Source organism: Bufo gargarizans, chromosome 3 (assembly GCF_014858855.1).
Source record: "Bufo gargarizans isolate SCDJY-AF-19 chromosome 3, ASM1485885v1, whole genome shotgun sequence".
In the NCBI taxonomy this organism is placed as follows: domain Eukaryota; kingdom Metazoa; phylum Chordata; class Amphibia; order Anura; family Bufonidae; genus Bufo; species Bufo gargarizans.
In genome coordinates this window covers 100,478,410-100,504,846 of record NC_058082.1, presented here as the reverse complement: position 1 = coordinate 100,504,846, position 26,437 = coordinate 100,478,410, and the positions used below count along the sequence as shown (strand labels likewise).

The window sequence follows — 26,437 nt, the reverse complement described above, 5'->3', positions numbered from 1 at the left end:
GAATATTCAGGACTCATCATTATCAGCTGGAGCTTTTCAATACAAGATGTTGGCAGATTGACTGGGTCAATTAAAGAAAGTGACTCAGCATTTTGCTAAGAGAATCAGTCACTTATTTATGTTGCCCTTGGTTAGGACACCATAAAACTGGTGACAGGTTCCCTTTACGGCTTCCTTTTTCTCGTGACGGGCCGGCCGTCACCATCTTGCTTGAAGATCTTGTGCAAAATCTTGTGCGGCCCAAGATGACGTTGTCACGTCGGCTGGCGTGGTTTCATCATACGTCACCACACACGGGATTTCGGGGCTGAGATCTTCAATCAAGATGGCGGTGCCCGGCCCGTTGTGAGCAAATGGAGGAGGTAAATATGATTTTCAGGTTAAATCGATTCGCTACCACCAAGCACGAGAAAATTCGGCTTTGCAGCGAATCAAATGTATCCTGGAATTTGGATCGAATTCCACTTTGTTGGATTCAATTCTCTTATCTCCAATAGGGACCCTAGATTGTGAGCCCCATTGGGGACAGTGCGATGCTAATGTCTGTAAAGTGCTGCAGAATATACAGTAGTAGTGCTATATAAGCGAGTATAATAAATAAATAATAATACTGAGCTGAGATACCAGGATTTTTCTAATGACAACAAGTTTATTGGTTGAGAGGACTAAGAGGATTCGGAAAGGCAGCATGCCTTAGAGTAGAGTCACATCACTGTTCCGTTATCCGTTCTGATCCATCAGAAGAACAGAAAACAAAAAACATCCTCTATTTTGAGCATCCATTATGCTCATTATGCATCCCTTTTAGCCATTTCCATCTGAACCATAATTTTAGATGGAAGAAAAAGTCCTCCATGAAGAGCGTTTTCTTCTCTCTAATATGACAGATCTCAGACGGATATGGTTAAAATGAATGCCAAATGAGCATAATGGATGCTCAAAATAAAGGATGTTTTTTTTTTTCCTGTTCTTCTGACGGATGAGAAGAACACAAAATGAAATGGTGATGTGAACGTTCTCTCACATGGGTAGCACTGAAAGGAAAGTGAAGTATGATGGTAGGGCTAAAAGCAAATCAATTGCATTCGCTATGCTTTAGGTGTAATACCTAACTGGAACACTAGAGGACACCTGGCATTTAATAATGGAGTGAGGTGCAGCTATTGTTACAAGGCAGTAATGAATGATAATAAAAACCCAGTGACAATGAAGTAAAACCATTTCAGGATATTTTTTATTATATTAACATTAATAATTTTTCTTTATGTTACAATGAAGATGACAAACAGAGGAAAAATCTAACATGGTGCTGTAATTGCGCATAATGTAAAGAAAGCCCCAACAGGCAGAGTGGGTTTAGTGTATAGGTGAGAATTATCTGTATTAATCACATTGTGGGTGTCTGTATAATAGCTAATATCCTTTCTGGACTTCATTAAAGTAGAATTCTGTCTTCTGACTGTATTAAAACCTGCCGGGTAGTTGTGATCACATCTTTAGGTTTTCTTTAGATATGATACTAATCTCAATGGACACCTTATAGCCAATGCTCAGACCCAAACTGATCTGTCATGTCCAAGGTGCCACCCAACAAATATTATTCTCTGATTAATTACCTGCTGATATAAGATCTAGATCCCAGGAGGTCCTTAGACATTGCAGTAAAATCAAAACGATAAGTTTACTTGTTCCCATCCAAATGATTAATTCTTGGCCACTTATGTACTAAGGTAACTACAGAATGCCTGGCCTAGCACCCTTTCAGACTTGCTGTATAGACGTGACACAGACAGGGGTAATTTATTGGACACAATGCTGGGTTTCTTTGCTTCTAGAGGGGCCTCCGATTTATTGCTCTAGACACAGTGCAGCATTAGGCCTCCCAAGCAGCAGAGATGCAACATAAATATCATTTCCAAAGAAAGGCGTTCTGGATCCTTTGTGTGTCTTGTTCCGCCTCCATTGAGGGAATTCCTGTCCTGGCTCCAGGCAAACTTGAGGAACTAAACAAACACAGAAATGCTTGGATTATATAATGTGGTGTTACTTTTCGGGTGACAGCCCATCAGCAGGGTCATTACTGGCTGGAGACGTTATGCACACAAGGGCTGGCCAGCTTGCTGTGCCATATCTGTCCGTGGGCTGTGTCTGGAATTACAGCTCGTGGCAGTGAAGGTGGCAAAACTGCAATGCCATCCACAGCTCATGGGAATATCTGCAAAACACAAAGGACGCTGAGCCATTTTTAAATCCTGGATAACCACTTCAGTCGTTGTCCTATAAAGCATTTTGCAGCATTCTAACATATTAAATATTACTTTTCTTTTATATTTATTTGAAGAGTAAAATAATTAAATAAATAAATACATTTCTGTTCTTACCTTATTTAAAGGGCATCTGTCAGCAGATTTGTACCTATGGCACTGGCCATAGAATGCGTCCATTAACTGATCATAAGCAGAGGTATTAAAGGGAACCTGTCACCGGGATTTTGGGAATAGAGCTGAGGACATGGGTTGCTAGATGGCCGCTAGCACACCCGCAATACCCAGTCCCCATAGCTCTGTGTGCTTTTATTGTGTATAAAAACCGATTTGATACATATGCAAATTAACCTGAGATGAGTCCTGTCCCTACTCATCTCACATAATGGACTCATCTGAGGTTAATTTGCATATGTATCAAATCGTTTTTTTCCCACAATAAAAGCACACAGAGCTATGGGGACTGGATATTGCAGATGTGCTAGCGGCCATCAACCCATGTCCTCAGCTCTATTCCCCAAATCCGGGTGACAGGTTCCCTTTAAAGGGCATCTGATTTGCACCTATGATACTGGCTGACCTGTTACATGTGCACTTGGCAGCTGAAGACATCTGTGTTGGTCCCATGTACATATGTGCCCGCATTGCTTAGAAAAACTATGTGTTATTATATGCAAATGAGCCTCTAGGAGCAATGTGGGCGTTGCCATTACACCTAGAGGCTCTGCTCTCTCTGCAACTGCCGTGTCCTCTGCACTTTGATTGACAAGACCAGGCAGTGTAAACATCATCACGCCTGACCCTGTTAACCGCTACAGGACCGCCGTAAGCAGGATTGCGTCCTGCCGGCGGCCCTGCTCTTCTGGGTGGACGCATATACGCGTCCTCCCGCCAGAGCCGAGATTTCCTGTGAACGCGCGCACACAGGCGCGCGCGCTCAAAGGAACGGAAGGTAAGCGAGTGGATCTCCAGCCTGCCAGCGGCGATCGCTCACTGGCAGGCTGGAGATCTGATTTTTTTAACCCCTAACAGGTATATTAAACGCTGTTTTGATAACAGCGTCTAATATACCTGCTACCTGGTCCTCTGGTGGTCCCATTTGTTAGGATCGACCACCAGAGGACACAGGTAGGTCAGTAAAGTCGCACCAAACACTACACTACACTACACCCCCCCCGTCACTTATTAACCCTTTATGAACCCCTGATCACCCATGATCACCCCATATAAACTCCCTGATCACCCCCCTGTCATTGATCACCCCCCCTGTCATTGATCACCCCCTGTCAGGCTCCGTTCAGACGTCCGTATGATTTTTACTGATCCACGGATCGGATCCGCAAAACACATGCGGACGTCTGAATGGAGCCTTACAGGGGGGTGATCAATGACAGGCGGGTGATCACGCATATACACTCCCTGATCACCCCCTGTCATTGATCACCCCCCTGTAAGGCTCCATTCAGACGTCCGCATGTGTTTTGCGGATCCGATCCATGTATCCATGGATCCGTAAAAATCATACGGACGTCTGAATGGAGCCTTACAGGGGGGTGATCAATGACAGGGGGGGCGATCACCCATATACACTCCCTGATCACCCCCTGTCAGTTATCACCCCCCTGTAAGGCTCCATTCAGACGTCCGCATGATTTTTACGGATCCATGGATACATGGATCGGATCCGCAAAACACATGCGGACGTCTGAATGGAGCCTTACAGGGGGGTGATCAATGACAGGCGGGTGATCACCCATATACACCCCCTGTCATTGATCACCCCCCTGTCATTGATCACCCCCCTGTAAGGCTCCATTCAGACGTCCGCATGTGTTTTGCGGATCCGATCCATGTATCCATGGATCCGTAAAAATCATGCGGACGTCTGAATGGAGCCTTACAGGGGGGTGATCAGGGAGTGTATATGGGTGATCACCCCCCTGTCATTGATCACCCCCCTGTAAGGCTCCATTCAGACGTCTGCATGTGTTTTGCGGATCCGATCCATGTATCCATGGATCCGTAAAAATCATACGGACGTCTGAATGGAGCCTTACAGGGGGGGTGATCAGTGACAGGGGGGTGATCACCCTGATCACCCCCTGTCATTGATAACCCCCCTGTAAGGCTCCATTCAGACGTCCGCATGTGTTTTGCGGATCCGATCCATGTATCCATGGATCCGTAAAAATCATACGGACGTCTGAATGGAGCCTTACAGGGGGGGTGATCAGTGACAGGGGGGTGATCACCCTGATCACCCCCTGTCATTGATCACCCCCCTGTAAGGCTCCATTCAGACGTCCGCATGTGTTTTGCGGATCCGATCCATGGATCCGTAAAAATCATACGGACGTCTGAATGGAGCCTTACCAGGGGGGTGATCAATGACAGGGGGGTGATCAGGGAGTCTATATGGGTGATCACCCCCCTGTCATTGATCTCCCCCCTGTCATTGATCACCCCCCTGTCATTGATCACCCCCCCCCCCCTGTAAGGCTCCATTCAGACATTTTTTTGGCCCAAGTTAGCGGAAATTTTTTGTTTGTTTTTGTTTTTGTTTTTTCTTACTAAGTCTCATATTCCACTAACTTGTGTCAAAAAATAAAATCTCACTTGAACTCACCATACCCCTCACGGAATCCAAATGCGTAAACATTTTTAGACATTTATATTCCAGACTTCTTCTCACGCTTTAGGGCCCCTAAAAAGCCAGGGCAGTATAAATACCCCACATGTGACCCCATTTCGGAAAGAAGACACCCCAAGGTATTCCGTGAGGGGCATATTGAGTCCATGAAAGATTGAAATTTTTGTCCTAAGTTAGCGGAAAGTGAGACTTCGTGAGAAAAAAAAAAAAAAAATCAATTTCCGCTAACTTATGCAAAAAAAATAAAAAATTCTATGAACTCGCCAGGCCCCTCATTGAATACCTTGGGGTGTCTTCTTTCCAAAGTGGGGTCACATGTGGGGTATTTATACTGCCCCGGCTTTTTAGGGGCCCGAAAGTGTGAGAAGAAGTCTGGGATCCAAATGTCTAAAAATGCCCTCCTAAAAGGAATTTGGGCACCTTTGCGCATCTAGGCTGCAAAAAAGTGTCACACATCTGGTATCGCCGTACTCAGGAGAAGTTAGGCAATGTGTTTTGGGGTGTCATTTTACATATACCCATGCTGGGTGAGAAAAATATCTTGGTCAAATGCCAACTTTGTATAAAAAAATGGGAAAAGTTATCTTTTGCCAAGATATTTCTCTCACCCAGCATGGTTATATGTAAAATGACACCCCAAAACACATTCCCCAACTTCTCCTGAGTACGGCGATACCAGATGTGTGACACTTTTTTCCAGCCAAGGTGGGCAAAGGGGCACACATTCCAAAGAGCACCTTTCGGATTTCACAGGCCATTTTTTACACATTTTGATTGCAAAGTACTTCTTACACATTTGGGCCCCTAAGTTGCCAGGGCAGTATAACTACGCCACAAGTGACCCCATTTTGGAAAGAAGACACCCCAAGGTATTCCGTGAGGGGCACGGCGAGTTCCTAGAATTTTTTATTTTTTGTCACAAGTTAGCGGAATATGATGATTTTTCTTTTTTTTTCTTTTTTCCTTACAAAGTCTCATATTCCACTAACTTGCGACAAAAAATAAAAAATTCTAGGAACTCGCCATGCCCCTCACGGAATACCTTGGGGTGTCTTATTTCCAAAATGGGGTCACTTGTGGCGTAGTTATACTGCCCTGGCAATTTAGGGGCCCAAATGTGTAAGAAGTACTTTGCAATCAAAATGTGTAAAAAATGACCGGTGAAATCCGAAAGGTGCACTTTGGAATATGTGCCCCTTTGCCCACCTAGGCTGCAAAAAAGTGTCACACATCTGGTATCGCCGTACTCAGGAGAAGTTGGGGAATGTGTTTTGGGGTGTCATTTTACATATACCCATGCTGGGTGAGAAAAATATCTCGGTCAAATGCCAACTTTGTATAAAATAAATGGTAAAAGTTGTCTTTTGCCAAGATATTTCTCTCACCCAGCATGGGTATATGTAAAATGACACCCCAAAACACATTCCCCAACTTCTCCTGAGTACGGCGATACCAGATGTGTGACACTTTTTTCCAGCCAAGGTGGGCAAAGGGGCACACATTCCAAAGAGCACCTTTCGGATTTCACAGGCCATTTTTTACACATTTTGATTGCAAAGTACTTCTTACACATTTGGGCCCCTAAGTTGCCAGGGCAGTATAACTACGCCACAAGTGACCCCATTTTGGAAAGAAGACACCCCAAGGTATTCCGTGAGGGGCACGGCGAGTTCCTAGAATTTTTTATTTTTTGTCACAAGTTAGCGGAATATGATGATTTTTCTTTTTTTTTCTTTTTTCCTTACAAAGTCTCATATTCCACTAACTTGCGACAAAAAATAAAAAATTCTAGGAACTCGCCATGCCCCTCACGGAATACCTTGGGGTGTCTTATTTCCAAAATGGGGTCACTTGTGGCGTAGTTATACTGCCCTGGCAATTTAGGGGCCCAAATGTGTAAGAAGTACTTTGCAATCAAAATGTGTAAAAAATGACCGGTGAAATCCGAAAGGTGCACTTTGGAATATGTGCCCCTTTGCCCACCTTGGCAGCAAAAAAGTGTCACACATCTGGTATCGCCGTACTCAGGAGAAGTTGGGGAATGTGTTTTGGGGTGTCATTTTACATATACCCATGCTGGGTGAGAAAAATATCTCGGTCAAATGCCAACTTTGTATAAAATAAATGGTAAAAGTTGTCTTTTGCCAAGATATTTCTCTCACCCAGCATGGGTATATGTAAAATGACACCCCAAAACACATTCCCCAACTTCTCCTGAGTACGGCGATACCAGATGTGTGACACTTTTTTGCTGCCAAGGTGGGCAAAGGGGCACATATTCCAAAGTGCACCTTTCGGATTTCACCGGTCATTTTTTACACATTTTGATTGCAAAGTACTTCTCACACATTTGGGCCCCTAAATTGCCAGGGCAGTATAACTACGCCACAAGTGACCCCATTTTGGAAAGAAGACACCCCAAGGTATTCCGTGAGGGGCATGGCGAGTTCCTAGAATTTTTTATTTTTTGTCGCAAGTTAGTGGAATATGAGACTTTGTTAGAAAAAAATAAAAATAAAAAATCATCATCAGTTTCCGCTAACTTGTGACAAAAAATAAAAAGTTCTATGAACTCACTATGCCCATCAGCGAATACCTTAGGGTGTCTACTTTCTGAAATGGGGTCATTTGTGGGTTTTTTCTACTGTTTGGGCATTGTAGAACCTCAGGAATCATGACAGGTGCTCAGAAAGTCAGAGCTGCTTCAAAAAGCGGAAATTCACATTTTTGTACCATAGTTTGTAAATGCTATAACTTTTACCCAAACCATTTTTTTTTGCCCAAAAATTTTTTTTTATCAAAGACATGTAGAACTATAAATTTAGCGAAAAATTTATATATGGATGTCGTTTTTTTTGCAAAATTTTACAGCTGAAAGTGAAAAATGTCATTTTTTTGCAAAAAAATCGTTACATTTCGATTAATAACAAAAAAAGTAAAAATGTCAGCAGCAATAAAATACCACCCAATGAAAGCTCTATTAGTGAGAAGAAAAGGAGGTAAAATTCATTTGGGTGGTAAGTTGCATGACCGAGCGATAAACGGTGAAAGTAGTGTAGTGCAGAAGTGTAAAAAGTGGCCTGGTCATGAAGGGGGTTTCAGCTAGCGGGGCTGAAGTGGTTAATAAAACTGCACATATGAACATGGGACCAACACAGATGCCTTTAGCTGCAAGGCGCACATGTAACAGGTCAGCCAGTGTCATAGGTACAAATCTGCTGACAGATGCCCTTTAATACCTCTGCTTATGGTCAGTGAATGGATGCATTCTGATTATCCTTCAGAGGCTGGTTCAATGTCTGCAGGCAGCTTGCTCTAATAGTTTGTATTGTATGTGTCTTTACATCAGACAATGTATAGTGATGAATACATAGCCCACCCTATGCAGTCTCAGGTTAGTAAGAGGGTAACTCCCTAGACATATGGTCAGATATGGCTTACAGCTGTTTCCTGGGATTAAATATTGATGAACTATTCTCAGGAATCAGGATAGGTAATTAAAGAGGTTATCCGATAATAATGGCCTATCCACAGTAAAGGTCATCACATCGGCGGGGGTCGTTTAGTGGGACTGAGCTGCAACTAGGTCATGTGACCGATGTGCAGTGATGTCACTGGCCTAGGAAGAAGGGTAGTGCTCACAGAGCGCCAGGCCTCTTCTAGCAGCTGATCAGCGGGGGTCCCGGGAGTTGGACCCCCACCGATCTGATATTGATTACCTGTCCAGATGATAGGTCATCAATAGTAATTCCCAGATAACCCCTTAAATATTGGATCATTTGAGGTCCGTGGGAGTTTAACTCTTGGGACCCGGTCCAGTCAGCTATTTGAAGGGGCAGCAGCACTTGTAGTTTACCAAGCACAGCACCTGGCAGAGAAGGTGAACAGCACCCACCATGCTAAAATAAATTGTGACTGCTTGTGTTCGGTTGGATACGTTAAGGTATTTTGCACTGTATATATAGTTTCTCCATACAGAATACGGTCATTGACTATATTTGAGTTAGCAAGAATATATGTGTATCTGCCCGTTAAAACCAGATAGAGACACATATCCTTTTTTCTAATCTAATTTTATGACTGTAGATGTTTTTATTGTATTTCCTAAACATGATTATGGGGGCTGCCATCTTGCCTAAGCTGTTCTTGACAAAATTTAGAGACATGCTTTACAGCAGCCACATGGACTATTGACACAATGATCGGAAGGGACTGTGTTGACTTGTATGGGAGAGTTTTCTAGGCATGCTCTGTGACCTGTGCCGATTTCATCTATTGGGAATGGTGGGTCTAGTGGTATCTATATGTTGGTGACATTAGGTATTCTAATCATGCCTGTAATGATAAGCAAATAACTGCAGTAAAGTGATCTGCTCAGACCATTATTACAGTAGGTTAGTGGCCAGTACGAAAACTGCAGGACTTCAAATGCACTTTCTTTGCTTTCATGGGGATGAAAGGGTTAATACGGCCTAACTATTTACTTAATGTATGTTCCACATTTACTAATACTTTCTAAAAGTAAAACCGTATAAACTCAGGCAGTCTTAGGGTACGACCCATCAATGCGGCTGGGCAGACCACATTCACTCATACTGCCACTGGTGGCTGTAGGTGGGCCGTGGGCGTGATGGTGAACACCACTTCTGAGACATATTCAAGTGCCCTCCTACATGCTATACATTGTGTACTGCTTGTGCTTGGTATTGTAGCTCAATTCCATTCTCTTGGATGGACTAAGCTGCACAGAGGCCATGTGCCTGATGAACATGATGTCATAAGCCAAGGAAGAGGCCGCAGTAGTCCTCCAACAGTTAACCGCGAAGCGTGTCGGGACTTGGAGTCCCACCTATTAGATATTGGTGACCTATACGAGCATGCTCAGCTATAGTTGGAAGTCCAAGAGCAATGATGGACACCATTCACCATGGGGTCTCATTCTTGAAACTGAAATGGGTCCCCGAGGTGGGACCTGCACCTATCAGACATTTATGGTCTAATCTATCGATAAGCCATAAATGTCCAGATGGGCAACCCCTTTAAAATGCTAAACTTTTCCATACACTTCCTGACAGAACTTGTCACTAGAGTTGAGCGAACACCTGGATGTTCGGGTTCGAGAAGTTCGGCCGAACATCCCGGAAATGTTCGGGTTCGGGATCCGAACCCGATCCGAACTTCGTCCCGAACCCGAACCCCATTGAAGTCAATGGGGACCCGAACTTTTCGGCACTAAAAAGGCTGTAAAACAGCCCAGGAAAGAGCTAGAGGGCTGCAAAAGGCAGCAACATGTAGGTAAATCCCCTGCAAACAAATGTGGATAGGGAAATGAATTAAAATAAAAATTAAATAAATAAAAATTAACCAAAATCAATTGGAGAGAGGTTCCATAGCAGAGAATCTGGCTTCCCGTCACCCACCACTGGAACAGTCCATTCTCAGATATTTAGGCCCCGGCACCCAGGCAGAGGAGAGAGGTCCCGTAACAGAGAATCTGTCTTCATGTCAGCAGAGAATTAGTCTGCATGTCATAGCAGAGAATGAGGCTTCACGTCAGCCACCACTGCAACAGTCCATTGGCATATATTTAGGCCCAGCACACACACAGGCAGAGGAGAGAGGTCCCGTAACAGAGAATCTGGCTTCATGTCAGCAGAGAATCAGTCTGCATGTCATAGCAGAGAATCAGGCTTCACGTCAGCCACCACTGCAACAGTCCATTGTCATAAATTTAGGCCCAGCACCCAGGCAGAGGAGAGAGGTCCCGTAACAGAGAATCTGGCTTCATGTCAGCAGAGAATCAGTCTTCATATCATAGCAGAGAATCAGGCTTCACGTCACCCACCACTGTAAGAGTCAATTTTCATAAATTTAGGCCCAGAACCCAGGCAGAGGAGAAAGGTCCCGTAACAGACAATCTGGCTTCATGTCAGCAGAGAATCAGTCTTCATATCATAGCAGAGAATCAGGCTTCACGTCACCCACCACTGTAAGAGTCAATTTTCATAAATTTAGGCCCAGAACCCAGGCAGAGGAGAAAGGTCCCGTAACAGACAATCTGGCTTCATGTCAGCAGAGAATCAGTCTTCATATCATAGCAGAGAATCAGGCTTCACGTCACCCACCACTGTAAGAGTCAATTTTCATAAATTTAGGCCCAGAACCCAGGCAGAGGAGAAAGGTCCCGTAACAGACAATCTGGCTTCATGTCAGCAGAGAATCAGTCTTCATATCATAGCAGAGAATCAGGCTTCACGTCACCCACCACTGTAAGAGTCAATTTTCATAAATTTAGGCCCAGAACCCAGGCAGAGGAGAAAGGTCCCGTAACAGACAATCTGGCTTCATGTCAGCAGAGAATCAGTCTTCATATCATAGCAGAGAATCAGGCTTCACGTCACCCACCACTGTAAGAGTCAATTTTCATAAATTTAGGCCCAGAACCCAGGCAGAGGAGAAAGGTCCCGTAACAGACAATCTGGCTTCATGTCAGCAGAGAATCAGTCTTCATATCATAGCAGAGAATCAGGCTTCACGTCACCCACCACTGTAAGAGTCAATTTTCATAAATTTAGGCCCAGAACCCAGGTAGAGGAGAAAGGTCCCGTAACAGACAATCTGGCTTCATGACAGCAGAGAATCAGTCTGCATGTCATAGCAGAGAATCAGGCTTCACGTCAGCCACCACTGCAACAGTCCATTGTCATAAATTTAGGCCCAGCACCCAGGCAGAGGAGAGAGGTCCCGTAACAGACAATCTGGCTTCATGTCAGCAGAGAATTAGTCTGCATGTCATAGCAGAGAATCAGGCTTCATGTCAGCCACCACTGCAACAGTCCATTGGCATATATTTAGGCCTAGCACACAGGCAGAGGAGAGGTTCATTCAACTTTGGGTAGCATCGCAATATAATGGTAAAATGAAAATAAAAATAGGATTGAATGAGGAAGTGCCCTGGAGTCCAATAATATATGGTTATGGGGAGGTAGTTAATGTCTAATCTGGACAAGGGACGGACAGGTCCTGTGGGATCCATGCCTGGTTCATTTTTATGAACGTCAGCTTGTCCACATTGGCTGTAGACAGGCGGCTGCGTTTGTCTGTAATGACGCCCCCTGCCGTGCTGAATACACGTTCAGACAAAACGCTGGCTGCCGGGCAGGCCAGCACCTCCAAGGCATAAAAGGCTAGCTCTGGCCACGTGGACAATTTAGAGACCCAGAAGTTGAATGGGGCCGAACCATCAGTCAGTACGTGGAGGGGTGTGCACACGTACTGTTCCACCATGTTAGTGAAATGTTGCCTCCTGCTAACACGTTGCGTATCAGGTGGTGGTGCAGTTAGCTGTGGCGTGTTGACAAAAGTTTTCCACATCTCTGCCATGCTAACCCTGCCCTCAGAGGAGCTGGCCGTGACACAGCTGCCTTGGCGACCTCTTGCTCCTCCTCTGCCTTGGCCTTGGGCTTCCACTTGTTCCCCTGTGACATTTGGGAATGCTCTCAGTAGCGCGTCTACCAACGTGCGCTTGTACTCGCGCATCTTCCTATCACGCTCCAGTGCAGGAAGTAAGGTGGGCACATTGTCTTTGTAGCGTGGATCCAGCAGGGTGGCAACCCAGTAGTCCGCACAGGTTAAAATGTGGGCAACTCTGCTGTCGTTGCGCAGGCACTGCAGCATGTAGTCGCTCATGTGTGCCAGGCTGCCCAGGGGTAAGGACAAGCTGTCCTCTGTGGGAGGCGTATCGTCATCGTCCTGCCTTTCCCCCCAGCCACGCACCAGTGATGGACCCGAGCTGCGTTGGGTGCCACCCCGCTGTGACCATGCTTCATCCTCATCCTCCTCCACCTCCTCCTCATCCTCGTCCTCCTCGTCCTCCAGTAGTGGGCCCTGGCTGGCCACATTTGTACCTGGCCTCTGCTGTTGCAAAAAACCTCCCTCTGAGTCACTTCGAAGAGACTGGCCTGAAAGTGCTAAAAATGACCCCTCTTCCTCATCCTCCTCCTCCTCCTCCTGGGCCACCTCCTGTTCCATCATCGCCCTAAGTGTTTTCTCAAGGAGACATAGAAGTGGTATTGTAACGCTGATAACGGTGTCATCGCCACTGGCCATGTTGGTGGAGTACTCGAAACAGCGCAACAGGGCACACAGGTCTCGCATGGAGGCCCAGTCATTGGTGGTGAAGTGGTGCTGTTCTGTAGTGCGACTGACCCGTGCGTGCTGCAGCTGAAACTCCACTATGGCCTGCTGCTGCTCGCACAGTCTGTCCAGCATGTGCAAGGTGGAGTTCCACCTGGTGGGCACGTCGCATATGAGGCGGTGAGCGGGAAGGCCGAAGTTACGCTGTAGCGCAGACAGGCGAGCAGCAGCAGGATGTGAACGCCGGAAGCGCGAACAGACGGCCCGCACTTTATGCAGCAGCTCTGACATGTCGGGGTAGTTGTGAATGAACTTCTGCACCACCAAATTCAGCACATGCGCCAAGCAAGGGATGTGCGTCAAATTGGCTAGTCCCAGAGCTGCAACGAGATTTCGCCCATTATCACACACCACCAGGCCGGGCTTGAGGCTCACCGGCAGCAACCACTCGTCGGTCTGTTGTTCAATACCCCGCCACAACTCCTGTGCGGTGTGGGGCCTGTCCCCCAAACATATGAGTTTCAGAATGGCCTGCTGACGTTTACCCCGGGCTGTGCTGAAGTTGGTGGTGAAGGTGTGTGGCTGACTGGATGAGCAGGTGGAAGAAGAGGAGGAGGAAGCCGAGAAGGAGGAGGTGGCAACAGGAGGCAAAGAATGTTGCCCTGCGATCCTTGGCGGCGGCAGGACGTGCGCCAAACAGCTCTCCGCCTGGGGCCCAGCTGCCACTACATTTACCCAGTGTGCAGTTAGGGAGATATAGCGTCCCTGGCCGTGCTTACTGGTCCACGTATCTGTGGTTAGGTGGACCTTGCTACAGATGGCGTTGCGCAGTGCACACTTGATTTTATCGGATACTTGGTTGTGCAGGGAAGGCACGGCTCTCTTGGAGAAGTAGTGCCGGCTGGGAACAACATACTGTGGGACAGCAAGCGACATGAGCTGTTTGAAGCTGTCTGTGTCCACCAGCCTAAATGACAGCATTTCATAGGCCAGTAGTTTAGAAATGCTGGCATTCAGGGCCAGGGATCGAGGGTGGCTAGGTGGGAATTTACGCTTTCTATCAAATGTTTGTGAGATGGAGAGCTGAACGCTGGCGTGTGACATGGTTGAGACGCTTGGTGACGGAGGTGGTGGTGGTGGTGTTGGTGGTACATCCCCTGTTTGCTGGGCGGCAGGTGCCAACGTTCCTCCAGAGGCGGAGGAAGAGGCCGAGGCGGCAGCAGCAGAATAGGCCGAGGCGGCAGCAGCAGAAGAGGTAGCAGGGGGAGCCTGAGTGACTTCCTTGGTTTTAAGGTGTTTACTCCACTGCAGTTCATGCTTTGCATGCAGGTGCCTGGTCATGCAGGTTGTGCTCAGGTTCAGAACGTTAATGCCTCGCTTCAGGCTCTGATGGCACAGCGTGCAAACCACTCGGGTCTTGTCGTCAGCACATTGTTTGAAGAAGTGCCATGCCAGGGAACTCCTTGAAGCTGCCTTTGGGGTGCTCGGTCCCAGATGGCGGCGGTCAGTAGCAGGCGGAGTCTCTTGGCGGCGGGTGTTCTGCTTTTGCCCACTGCTCCCTCTTTTGCTACGCTGTTGGCTCGGTCTCACCACTGCCTCTTCCTCCGAACTGTGAAAGTCAGTGGCACGACCTTCATTCCATGTGGGGTCTAGGACCTCATCGTCCCCTGCATCGTCTTCCACCCAGTCTTGATCCCTGACCTCCTGTTCAGTCTGCACACTGCAGAAAGACGCAGCAGTTGGCACCTGTGTTTCGTCATCATCAGAGACATGCTGAGGTGGTATTCCCATGTCCTCATCATCAGGAAACATAAGTGGTTGTGCGTCAGTGCATTCTATGTCTTTCACCGCTGGGGAAGGGCTAGGTGGATGCCCTTGGGAAACCCTGCCAGCGGAGTCTTCAAACAGCATAAGAGACTGCTGCATAACTTGAGGCTGAGACAGTTTCCCTGGTATGCATGGGGGTGATGTGACAGACTGATGGGGTTGGTTTTCAGGCGCCATCTGTGCGCTTTCTGCAGAAGACTGGGTGGGAGATAATGTGAACGTGCTGGATCCACTGTCGGCCACCCAATTGACTAATGCCTGTACCTGCTCAGGCCTTACCATCCTTAGAACGGCATTGGGCCCCACCATATATCGCTGTAAATTCTGGCGGCTACTGGGACCTGAGGTAGTTGGTACACTAGGACGTGTGGATGTGGCAGAACGGCCACGTCCTCTCCCAGCACCAGAGGGTCCACTAACACCACCACGACCATGTCCACGTCCGCGTCCCTTACTAGATGTTTTTCTCATTGTTATGGTTCACCACAACAACAAATATATTATTTGGCCCAATGTATTGTATTCAAATTCAGCGGGATATAAATTTGAGGCCTAGTATTTAGGCGCTGGGTGACCGGTATGGATTTAGTGACAGAATTAGACTTGGAAATGCACAGAAGCGTGTGTGTGAAGTTATTCTGAATGACCCTATGTGCACCTTCAATATTATATACCCTTTTAGGGATAGATTTCAAATAGCTCTGATATAGCAGAAACCACTAAATTATGAAATTGCTAAATTGGGAATTGTACTTCAACCCAGAACAAAAAATGTGCTTTGACGGACACTAAATATCTTGCCCAGCAACAACAGTACAGCGGTGGGTAACGAGAGATTTAGAGGGATTTAAATTTGAGGCCTAGTATTTAGGCGCTGGGTCACCGGTATGGATTTAGTGACAGAATTAGACTTGGAAATGCACAGAAGCGTGTGTGTGAAGTTATTCTGAATGACCCTATGTGCACCTTCAATATTATATACCCTTTTAGGGATAGATTTCAAATAGCTCTGATATAGCAGAAACCACTAAATTATGAAATTGCTAAATTGGGAATTGTACTTCAACCCAGAACAAAAAATGTGCTTTGACGGACACTAAATATCTTGCCCAGCAACAACAGTACAGCGGTGGGTAACGAGAGATTTAGAGGGATTTAAATTTGAGGCCTAGTATTTAGGCGCTGGGTGACAGGTATGGGTTTAGTGACAGAATTAGACTTGAAAATACACAGTAGCGGGTGTGTGTGAAGTTATTCTGAATGACCCAATGTGCACCTTCAATATTATATACCCTTTTTGGGATAGATTTCAAATAGCTCTGATATAGCAGGAACCACTAAATTATGAAATTGCTAAATTGGGAATTGTACTTCAACCCAGAACAAAAAATGTGCTTTGACGGACACTAAATATCTTGCCCAGCAACAACAGTACAGCGGTGGGTAACGAGAGATTTAGAGGGATTTAAATTTGAGGCCTAGTATTTAGGCGCTGGGTCACCGGTATGGATTTAGTGACAGAATTAGACTTGGAAATGCACAGAAGCGTGTGTGTGAAGTTATTCTGAATGACCCTATGTGCACCTTCAATATTATATACCCTTTTAGGGATAGATTTCAAATAGCTCTGATATAGCAGAAACCACTAAATTATGAAATTGCTAAATTGGGAATTGTACTTCAACCCAGAACAAAAAATGTGCTTTGACGGACACTAAATATCTTGCCCAGCAACAACAGTACAGTGGTGGGTAACGAGAGATTTAGAGGGATTTAAATTTGAGGCCTAGTATTTAGGCGCTGGGTCACCGGTATGGATTTAGTGACAGAATTAGACTTGGAAATGCACAGAAGCGTGTGTGTGAAGTTATTCTGAATGACCCTATGTGCACCTTCAATATTATATACCCTTTTAGGGATAGATTTCAAATAGCTCTGATATAGCAGAAACCACTAAATTATGAAATTGCTAAATTGGGAATTGTACTTCAACCCAGAACAAAAAATGTGCTTTGACGGACACTAAATATCTTGCCCAGCAACAACAGTACACCGGTGGGTAACGAGAGATTTAGAGGGAATTAAATTTGAGGCCTAGTATTTAGGCGCTGGGTCACCGGTATGGATTTAGTGACAGAATTAGACTTGGAAATACACAGTAGCGGGTGTGTGTGAAGTTATTCTGAATGACCCTATGTGCACCTTCAATATTATATACCCTTTTAGGGATAGATTTCAAATAGCTCTGATATAGCAGAAACCACTAAATTATGAAATTGCTAAATTGGGAATTGTACTTCAACCCAGAACAAAAAATGTGCTTTGACGGACACTAAATATCTTGCCCAGCAACAACAGTACAGCGGTGGGTAACGAGAGATTTAGAGGGAATTAAATTTGAGGCCTAGTATTTAGGCGCTGGGTCACCGGTATGGATTTAGTGACAGAATTAGACTTGGAAATGCACAGAAGCGTGTGTGTGAAGTTATTCTGAATGACCCTATGTGCACCTTCAATATTATATACCCTTTTTGGGATAGATTTCAAATAGCTCTGATATAGCAGGAACCACTAAATTATGAAATTGCTAAATTGGGAATTGTACTTCAACCCAGAACAAAAAATGTGCTTTGACGGGCACTAAATAACTTTCCCAGCTACAACAGGACAACGGTAACGAGAGATTTAGAGGGATTTAAATTTGAGGCCTAGTATTTAGGCGCTGGGTGACAGGTATGGGTTTAGTGACAGAATTAGACTTGGAAATACACAGTAGCGGGTGTGTGTGAAGTTATTCTGAATGACCCTATGTGCACCTTCAATATTATATACCCTTTTAGGGATAGATTTCAAATAGCTCTGATATAGCAGAAACCACTAAATTATGAAATTGCTAAATTGGGAATTGTACTTCAACCCAGAACAAAAAATGTGCTTTGACGGACACTAAATATCTTGCCCAGCAACAACAGTACACCGGTGGGTAACGAGAGATTTAGAGGGAATTAAATTTGAGGCCTAGTATTTAGGCGCTGGGTCACCGGTATGGATTTAGTGACAGAATTAGACTTGGAAATACACAGTAGCGGGTGTGTGTGAAGTTATTCTGAATGACCCTATGTGCACCTTCAATATTATATACCCTTTTTGGGATAGATTTCAAATAGCTCTGATATAGCAGGAACCACTAAATTATGAAATTGCTAAATTGGGAATTGTACTTCAACCCAGAACAAAAAATGTGCTTTGACGGGCACTAAATAACTTTCCCAGCTACAACAGGACAACGGTAACGAGAGATTTAGAGGGATTTAAATTTGAGGCCTAGTATTTAGGCGCTGGGTGACAGGTATGGGTTTAGTGACAGAATTAGACTTGGAAATACACAGTAGCGGGTGTGTGTGAAGTTATTCTGAATGACCCTATGTGCACCTTCAATATTATATACCCTTTTTGGGATAGATTTCAAATAGCTCTGATATAGCAGAAACCACTAAATTATGAAATTGCTAAATTGGGAATTGTACTTCAACCCAGAACAAAAAATGTGCTTTGACGGACACTAAATATCTTGCCCAGCAACAACAGTACAGCGGTGGGTAACGAGAGATTTAGAGGGAATTAAATTTGAGGCCTAGTATTTAGGCGCTGGGTCACCGGTATGGATTTAGTGACAGAATTAGACTTGGAAATACACAGTAGCGGGTGTGTGTGAAGTTACTCTGAATGACCCTATGTGCACCTTCAATATTATATACCCTTTTTGGGATAGATTTCAAAGAGCTCTGATATAGCAGGAACCACTAAATTATGAAATTGCTAAATTGAGAATTGTATTTCAACCCAGAACAAGAAATGTGCTTGAACGGACACTAAATAACTCGCCCAGCTACAGCACTAGGGACAGATTTAGCTGGATATAAATTTGAGGCCTAGTATTTAGGCGCTGGGTGACCGGTATGGATTTAGTGACAGAATTAGACTGGGATATGGCCAAAAAATGAACAGACTATTGCTGGTTAAATGCACTTGGTGTGACAGCTTCACCCTGATGTAGGCTTTAGCCAAAAAACAACCACACCATTGAGGGTTAAATGCACTTGGTGACAGGCGCAGCTTGCCCCTGATTTTGTATATGGCCAAAAAATGAACAGACTATTGCTGGTTAAATGCACTTGGTGTGACAGCTTCACCCTGATGTAGGCTTTAGCCAAAAAACAACCACACCATTGAGGGTTAAATGCACTTGGTGACAGGCGCAGCTTGCCCCTGATTTTGTATATGGCCAAAAAATGAACAGACTATTGCTGGTTAAATGCACTTGGTGTGACAGCTTCACCCTGATGTAGGCTTTAGCCAAAAAACAACCACACCATTGAGGGTTAAATGCACTTGGTGACAGGCGCAGCTTGCCCCTGATTTTGTATATGGCCAAAAAATGAACAGACTATTGCTGGTTAAATGCACTTGGTGTGACAGCTTCACCCTGATGTAGGCTTTAGCCAAAAAACAACCACACCATTGAGGGTTAAATGCACTTGGTCGCAGCTTGTGCTGGCGCACCACAAGACACAAAATGGCCGCCGATCACCCCAGAAAAATGAGACTGACAAACGGTCTGTGCAGCCTAAAAACAGTGAGCAATTGAGGATCAGCAGCTCAATGATCCACAGCTGCAGATCGATCAGTTAATCAAGTCCTTTGGAGGAGTTAATCTGCCTAATCTCGCCCTACTGTCGCAGCCGCAACCTCTCCCTACGCTAATCAGAGCAGAGTGACGGGCGGCGCTATGTGACTCCAGCTTAAATAGAGGCTGGGTCACATGGTGCTCTGGCCAATCACAGCCATGCCAATAGTAGGCATGGCTGTGATGGCTTCTTGGGGCAAGTAGTATGACGCTTGTTGATTGGCTGCTTTGCAGCCTTTCAAAAAGCGCCAAGAAAGCGTCACAAAAGCGCGAAGAAAGCGACGAACACCGAACCCGAACCCGGACTTTTACGAAAATGTCCGGGTTCGGGTCCGTGTCACGGACACCCCAAAATTCGGTACGAACCCGAACTATACAGTTCGAGTTCGCTCATCCCTACTTGTCACGGTAGATTTCCACCACGGTTTGATTCTCCTGTCATATCTCTGCTTACCCCCTGTGTGATGAAGTTCCATCCATAGGGAAGACATGTCAAGAGTAGCGTTGAGCGCGAATATTCGAAAAGCAAATTTTTATTGCGAATATCGGCACTTCGAGAATTCGCGAATATTTAAAATATATTGCTATATATTCATAATGACGAATAATAGTTTTTTTTTTTTTAACACAGTACACATCAGGTGATCATCCCTCCCTTCTTCTAGCTTGTGGGCCAATGAGAAGGCTTTGTCTGAGCTTATCAGCATCCCTAGCAACCAATAGAAAAGCTGCCTACCCCTTACTATATAAGAACCTCCCCAGCAGCTATTTTCTAAAGTTTATTGCAGTTATGAAAGAGACAGCAGTGTCATTGCTGTGATCTGTGCTTTGTTGTATTACATTAGACAGTTAACTTATATATAATACAGATAGTTAGGGGGAGATAGTCAGTGTAGGTTAGATTGATCTATAGTGTAGGTTCCAGTGCAGGATGTTAGGCAGTGTAATAGGTTCTGCTGTCCATACATACATGCTACAGACATATTTCTGTGATGTCACAAGTTGCACGTATTGCGAATATGCGTATCATTAATTGCCGAAAATTCGCAAGCGCGAGTATACAGGAGCCCTCTATCTGCATATAAAGCTATTCTAATGTTCTGCCGTGCCAACCATTTTCTCCAGTCTCAGGAAACTTATACCAGCTTTAAAAATTTAGCAACAGTGACCCACACCTGTATTTCGCCGCATTGCTCGAATATTACATTCCCGATTTTCGCAATCAAGAATATAATCTCGAATTCGTGAATATATGACGAATATTCTACTAAATATTTACGAAATATCGCTAATTCGAATATTGCCCCTGCAGCTCATCACAAGTCACGAGCCAATCATGGTTCTCTGCACTGATGTTGCTATAGTCAACCTGTCACTATAGAAGGCCTTGATTGGACACTTCAGTGATTGAAAAGTAAGATTTCTATTATTAAATAATGAGAGAAAAGAAGAAATGAATCGCACATCCACTGCTAATGCTATGATCTCATCCCTGCATTTCTGCAGGAGACAGCACTGAATAGCGCATGTGTACTACCTCCATGCTACATGCTAAATGAGGCATTTGTGTACATTTAGATCAAAAGGCAATAAGCCCACTCACCACGCCAAGGTTGCCTCTATGAGTGGGTCCTAACCTAAAATTGGCGCGGCGCTACACGGCGACCACCAGCGCTGTGGGCTTATTGCCTTTTGATCAAAATGTACACAAATGCCTCATTTAGCATGTAGCATGGAGGTAGTACACATGCGCTATTCAGTGCTGTCTCCTGCAGGAATGCAGGGATGAGATCATAGCATTAGCAGTGGATGTGCGATTCATTTCTTCTTTTCTCTCATTATTTTATACATAGAATTCTGTCCCTGGATCTGCACTCCTTCCACTAGCCAGGTGATTTTAATTAGCCTAGTATTCAGTAGTAGGGGTTAAATTAGCCTATCATGCTCTCAGTTGGAGTTCCTGGGAGCTTCAGAGCAGGTGAGCTTTGACAACTGTTCACATGGTGCGGTGCTGCATGGGGGCCACTGTGCTGTTTTTCTGGCTGGCTGGTTGGTGGGGCCCAGAGCTAGGTATGGCATGGTCAAGCAGCAGGGGTGCTGTCTGGCCACTGGGTCCCGCCGCCGGCCGGGGTGGCGCCACAGCGCTGGCAGTCGCCGTGTAGCGCCGCGCCAATTTTAGGTTAGGACCCACTCATAGAGGCAACCTTGGCGTGGTGAGTGGGCTTATTGCCTTTTGATCAAAATGTACACAAATGCTTCATTTAGCATGTAGCATGGAGGTAGTACACATGCGCTATTCAGTGCTGTCTCCTGCAGGAATGCAGGGATGAGATCATAGCATTAGCAGTGGATGTGCGATTCATTTCTTCTTTTCTCTCCTTATTTAAGATTTCTATTATTTTAATATTTTTGACCCTTTCTCAGAAAGCCCCTTTGTTATAATGTACAGAATGATCTTACTTTCACACTTGCGGTAGCCTTCCCCCACTGGAACAGCCTGCCGGATCCATGCGACCGCAAGTCCACTGTGCCGCCAGAAGTCCTCTCCGGCCCCATTCACTATAATGGGGGTGGGCCGGAGGTCTGGCCGCAGCATGGCAAACAAGCCGCCTCCGGCCCACCCCCATTATAGTTAATGCGGCAGGAGAGGACTTCCGGCTGCACGGTGGACTTGTGGTAGCACAGATCCGGCAGGCTGTTCAACCCGCTAGAACAGCCTGCCGGAAAAGGCATGTGTGAAAATAGCCTAAATCGCACTCTGTTTATTATGTGGGTGAATACCCAGGTTGTATTAGTAACTGGTTATCAGTACCGTGCGAGTCTCCATACCAGTCACTGTCCTTTCTTCTACCAGACAATCGTAGTCGAAGGCAGGCACCACAGTTATTGCAGTGGGATGTATAACCCTTTTAGGGCTCATGCACACAAACGTATTTTCTTTCCGTGTCCATTCCATTTTTTGTGGCGGACTGTATGCGGAACCATTCATTTCAATGGGTCTGCAAAAAAAACTAAAGTTACTCCGTGTGAATTCTGTTTCTGTATGTCTGTATTTCCGTTCCGCATTACGGACAAGGATAGGACTGCTATTAGGGGTCAGCTGTTCTGTTTTGCAAAATACACAGGAAAGTAATCTGTATTTTTTGCGGACCACAATGTATATACGGTCGTGTGCACAAGCCCTTAGAGCGAGCATGTTCCCTTTTCATTGCACTAGGAATTACTTACTTCATCTTCCATCTTGTTGCAGATTACAGAATTATTTATCCTGAACGATCGGTAAGTGGCTGCTCTGATTTTCTTTCTCCTTTGTTTCCTTGACATCTGTGTTTGTCTGACGACTACACAACCCTGCAATATAAAAAAGGACAGAAAATGATGGACAGAACTTTGCATTGTGGGAAAAAGAATAGGAATATAGACTTCTGTGCCATTGACTGAAATGGATTGTTGGAGCCTATGATTATTAGATAGGGGTGCTGTCCCCTTATTTCTGGACTGGATCTTCATACAGAAAATATCTTATCTGGTGTAAGGAAAGACAAGACTTTGCGGGCTCGCCACTAGATTCTGACAATACAGCCGCATCTCTAGGAATAAAAGCTCCAGTAAGATGTGGCTCTAGTCAGAGAGTGGGGCCGAATAACAAAAACCAAAATGTGGCCTACGTCCCTCCAAGATGGGACAAGAGGAGCTTGTTTAATCCAGTCCTCAACCCTTTTTATTCCTTCTAAGGGAGAAGGGTGGCAGGACGTCATGTCTGTGACAAGGGTTGGTTCCGGGTTATTTGCTGTCTCCATCAGAAAGTGTAATGTTATTGAGCAGCAAACATATTCAGTTGTAAGTTTGACCATTGAATATTGTGATTATACCTTGTAAATTAGGTCATACGCAGACTGAGGATACTCATACATGAGCCTATAGTGCCACTATACTTGCTAGCAATCCGAATTTTGCCCACAAATTGGGACTGAAAGGGGTGTGGCTTATGAAATCCCACCCTAAAATGGATATGCCATCTGGTACAAGGGGCAGGGTTTAAATGTCTAGATTTGTGATATCCGCCATTTATACGCATTTACTTAATCTTAAGATTTCAGCTTCTCCATTGGGTGCGGAACGTAAATGGAAAGGGAATATATCTACTTTGACGAATGAGGAATGGAGAGAGGCTCTGGAGGCTCCAGTGGCTGTATCTCCGTCTCTCAATAACAGATTGACACAGCTCTTCATTTTGAATAGGTGCTACTTGACCCCGACCAGGCTTTTTAAAATGGGTAGGAGGCAGCACACGGAGTGCCATAGGTGTTCACAGTTGAATGCGGATTTTTGGCACCTAATGTGGGATTGTAGCCACATACAGTCGTTTTGGAGAGAGGTGGTAGACGTAGTCTCATCCCTGATTCCGGACTCATTGGTGGTTTGCCCTAAATCTTGCCTTCTGGGTATCGTAGAAGATGAGTCACTCTCACGTTATACACTTACCTTCATTAGGGAGGCCCTATTTATGGCTAGGAAGGCCATTGCCCTTAGATGGATGGCGGACAGACCTCCTACGGTTGGACAGTGGAAAACCATGGTTAACAATATTATTCCCTTTGAGAGGATTATTTACTCTCGCAGGGGTTGTCCTCAGAAATTCCAGAAAATATGGGGGCCTTGGTGTGCTTCCCCTCTGACTGCTATGGCGGCCCATCTACATTCGGTGGCTTGATAGGTGTGCTCAACTTGTTGCGCGTTCTCAGGTTCTATTGATGTGACTTGATAAAGATGAATCACAGTATGCACTATATTGAATTGACTAATGATGTTTGTTTGCATGATGTACTAAGGATATTGGGTCTTGTTTACTGCTTTCTGTAATGATACGGATTGTTCACTCTTCCATTACATTCTTTACAGTATTGTACGACTTTGCTCACTGTAAGGGTCCATTCACACGTCAGTATTTTTACCTTTCCAGATAAACGTTCCTGTTTTTTGCGGATCCGAAAATCTGGATGACATGAGGATGTTTTTAGCATGTCTTCCGCATTTTTGACGGATCCATTGACTAGAATGGCATGACGGAACACAGAATCGGACAAATAGTAGGACAGGGTATATTTCTTTTCCTGGATCCGAATAAACAGAACCCACGGAACGGAACGGAATCACGGAATCGGAGAGCACCATTAGTGCTGTCCGATTATTTGCGGATTCCATTGAAAATGAATGGATCCGCATAACGTTCCGTTTTTAATCGGAACGGATGCGGAACACCAAAACGGACGTGTGAATGGACCCTTAACACTCTTTAAATGTACTGTTACATGTCTTGCTTGCCATTTTTCAATAAAGCGAGTTAAAAAAAAAAAATTCGAGATTTGTATTCTTCCTAGGCCATGTGACCTCACATTCATCAGTCACTTGGCCTAGGCACAGCCCAGTTCAATTTCTTTTTTTAAGTCGCTCCCCTCCCGTTTTCCCCATATTAGTACCTGTCAAAGGATTGAAGAGATCTGCAAGTGAAACTCGAAAAATTAGAATATTGTGCAGAAGTTTATTGATTTCAGTAATGCAACTTAAAATTAGAATTTTGTGAAAAGGTTCAATATTCTCGGCTCAAAGTGTCACACTCTAGTCAGCTAATTAATCCATACCCCCTGAGCAAAGGGTACCTGAGATTGTGACTTTGGGGTTTCATAAGCTGTAAGCCATAATCATCCAAATTATAACAAATAAAGGCTTGAAATATCTCGCTTTGCATGTAATGAGTCTATCTCATATGTTAGTTTGACCTTTTAAGTTGCATTACTGAAATAAATGAACTTTGCACAATATTCTAATTTTTCGAGTTTCACCTGTATGCTTACCTGCTTCCTGCCACTTGGCTCTGTGGCATCATGGTGTGGCCCCATTGACTTCTATGACTCAGTTACCTGCATGTTGCTGCAACGTATAGGACATGTCCTGTGTTTTGAGATGAGTCTGCTCACAAGTGTAAGCATACAGAAGTCAATGGGTCCGCATGCGTGTTTCGCGGATCCACAGTTTGAGGGTTGCCCTCTTACATTCAGAGGTAACTGTAAATTGCTAGTCCTGTTCAGCTGAAGACTGAATACAACTGTATCTACTCTAGGCAATGCTATGTGAGTGTAGACTAATAAGCTGTAACAGCGGAGAGATTTCTGCAGCTGCTGCTCATGTACAGCATTGTGCTCATCGAGCCCATTCATATGACTGAATTTGTCCTCAGGAATTTTGGTGCAGACAACGTACCGCCGTTTATTGGGAGGCAGCCCTGCAGTTCCCCGCCCAGCATTTTTAAGTTTTAAGACTGCACCAAGAAGGGACATTCAATGTCAATGCTTGTCAGCGCCATTCAAAGTGAACAACTGTGGCAGAAACCACAGCAGTAGTACACACGACACGGCGGACTTTGATGGAGTCAAAATCTGCAGTGTGAACGTACCCATAGAGTGTGGCTCAGACTGCATAAAATTGTATCCACCCAAATTTTGTGTTGTGGACATGTTAACTAAACCACAAATGTTCACAATAGCTGGACATCCAGTTATTAGATATAACATTGTTTGCTATTTTACTGCAAACAATGTCATGTGACTTTGGATGTAACAAACAAACCTTAGCGTCTGTCCAATGTTCCCAATGATGCCGTGACAGCTACAGTACGCCAAATCTGTTTGTACACAGAAATCCAAACCCTGAAGCATCCCATTGACTAGAAAAGTTTGCTAGGGCTCTGGTATTTATGATGGCCGTGGACCATCTGGTACTGGTCTGCAGGGAGCGCCGTTGTTGAGCGGTGGAGACGGGAACTATTGGTTCCTGTGCCCTGCCTTTTAGCATCATAGGCTGAAGGTCGCTAGA

At 45.0% G+C, this 26,437-nt stretch overlaps 1 protein-coding gene across 2 annotated transcripts in view; it reads right to left on the bottom strand.

Moving 5' to 3' along the window:
• Window positions 1–1,212: 1,212 nt before the first annotated feature.
• PPP1R1A (protein phosphatase 1 regulatory inhibitor subunit 1A) overlaps window positions 1,213–26,437 on the bottom strand; it is a 247,717-nt gene continuing 222,492 nt past the window's right edge. For both annotated transcript variants that reach the window (XM_044286654.1, XM_044286656.1), the window contains 2 exons: window positions 22,793–22,915; window positions 1,213–2,003 (listed from right to left, as the gene is read on the bottom strand). In XM_044286654.1, the coding sequence (XP_044142589.1) occupies window positions 22,824–22,915 (92 nt within the window). In that variant the 3' untranslated portion in view covers window positions 1,213–2,003; window positions 22,793–22,823. The remainder of the gene's footprint in view (window positions 2,004–22,792; window positions 22,916–26,437) is intronic.